Genomic DNA, 1,871 nt, shown 5'->3' on the forward strand with positions numbered 1-1,871 from the left:
AGAGAGAAATGTACAGAAAAATCAATAAAATCAACGCCACATACAAGAACAATAAAACATGGATTATTCTAGTCACAAACGTAAATTATTATGAAATCTCAACGAAAAAAATAAAAAATAAACATACAGCATACCAAAGTTATATGCTTTCCTTTAAGTATCATTAGCACCTTGGGTCGAGAGTATGTAGAGTATATAATTACGTATCAAACAACTAAAGCTTCGAAACAGTATAAATTCGCCGATTTTTGTGTTCTATTAATTTCATAAAATTAAAACTTAAACGTCCAAACTTCTGATATAAGGATATTTATTACACGTGAGTACATTCGTTTGACGAAAACTTTTAACACTAACCACGTGTATATCAAATCGATTTAAACAAAACAGAAAAACACGTACACACATTAAACAGTTTTCATTTTCATAATACCTTTTAAACTCTCAAAATATACTAATCCTTTCTAATTAGATGACTAGCACGACTATCACTCGTTTAAAAAAAAATATCAAGAATAGAGTTTCGTTAATCGATGGAAAATTTTTAAAACTTTTTACCGGGAAATTAGTTAAAATAATATTTTATTTTGATTAATTTTTTGTTTTAATTTCCTTCGATCAACCAACTCGCATTTATTGAAGGACGAACGTTCAGAATGTCCAGCGTCAGTACACAGGAAGACGTTTTGAATTGTGTGCAACTTCAATTTATAATGTCTAAGCCTAATATGACTGCTAATAAAGATGCTTTATTTTTACGTAAACGCCTAAGCCTAATATGACTGCTAATAAAGATGCTTTATTTTTACGTTAACGCCTAAGCCTAGTATGACTGCTAATAAAGATGCTTTATTTTTACGTTAACGCCTAAGCCTAATATGACTGCTAATAAAGATGTTTTATTTTAACGTTAACGCCTAAGCCTAATATGACTGCTAATAAAGATGCTTTATTTTTACGTTAACGACTAAGCTTAATGTTACTGCTAATAAAAATGTTTTCTTTTTACGTTAACGCCTAAGCCTAATGTGACTGCTAATAAAGATGCTTTATTTTTACGTTAATGCCTAAGCCTAATATGACTGCTAATAAAGATACTTTATTTTTACGTTAACGCCTAAGCCTAATATGATTGCTAATAAAGATGCTTTAATTTTTATGTTTAAGCGAACGTTCGTCCTTCGGTATGATTGTACTAGTGCGTATCTTCCAGTAATATTTCATAAAATTGTGTCTTCACTCTGTTGTTCACTCGGTCTGGCATGAAACTCACTGTCGTGGACTTCACATAAAGGATGTCCTTTTCCGTGTTAAGAATACTCTCGCGTTAAGAGGGACACGTTTCACGTAATACATTCAAAGTTCCCTTGTGGAGGCGCTCAGAAAGGTAAACTGGACAGAAGCATGTTGTCTACGAGCGGAGGCGTCGGAGCTAAATCTTCTAACTTGAGATAGAATAAACGCTGAAGTCCTTGAACACTAATTGTACGAAGATCTGTCAGTTTGGACAAGATCCGTGAGAAGTAATGTGGCCTTTTTTGAGCTTCACTGTTGTAGGTCACGTGATCCCTCAAGGAGCTGACGATTTTCATCTGGAGTTGTTCAACTTTCTGAGAGTCTCTCAGTCCATGTCTTTCTGTTTGAACAAAATATCGGTTAGTAAATGACGCCAGGGTTTTGTTTTCAACTTTCTTTTTTTTGGTGGGTGAAAGTATGGGTAAAGCATGATAAACTACGATATCGTACCTTTTAAAGCATGATATCGTACGAAGAATGTCAGGCCTGCCACTTTTACATCAGTATTAAAGATAGTGTGTAAGTACGTTTGTTTGTTTGTAGTTATGCACAAAGCTACACAATGGGCTATCTGT

At 33.7% G+C, this 1,871-nt stretch overlaps 1 protein-coding gene across 1 annotated transcript in view; it reads right to left on the minus strand.

Moving 5' to 3' along the window:
- Positions 1–547: 547 nt before the first annotated feature.
- The window catches only part of LOC106467625 (nuclear receptor subfamily 4 group A member 2-like), an 18,673-nt gene continuing 17,349 nt past the window's right edge, over positions 548–1,871 (minus strand). Inside the window, exon 9 of the mRNA XM_022395826.1 lies at positions 548–1,636. Within this exon, the coding sequence (XP_022251534.1) occupies positions 1,380–1,636 (257 nt within the window). The 3' untranslated portion in view covers positions 548–1,379. The remainder of the gene's footprint in view (positions 1,637–1,871) is intronic.

The sequence above is a fragment of the Limulus polyphemus genome, unplaced genomic scaffold (genome assembly GCF_000517525.1).
Source record: "Limulus polyphemus unplaced genomic scaffold, Limulus_polyphemus-2.1.2 Scaffold2682, whole genome shotgun sequence".
Lineage (NCBI taxonomy): Eukaryota > Metazoa > Arthropoda > Merostomata > Xiphosura > Limulidae > Limulus > Limulus polyphemus.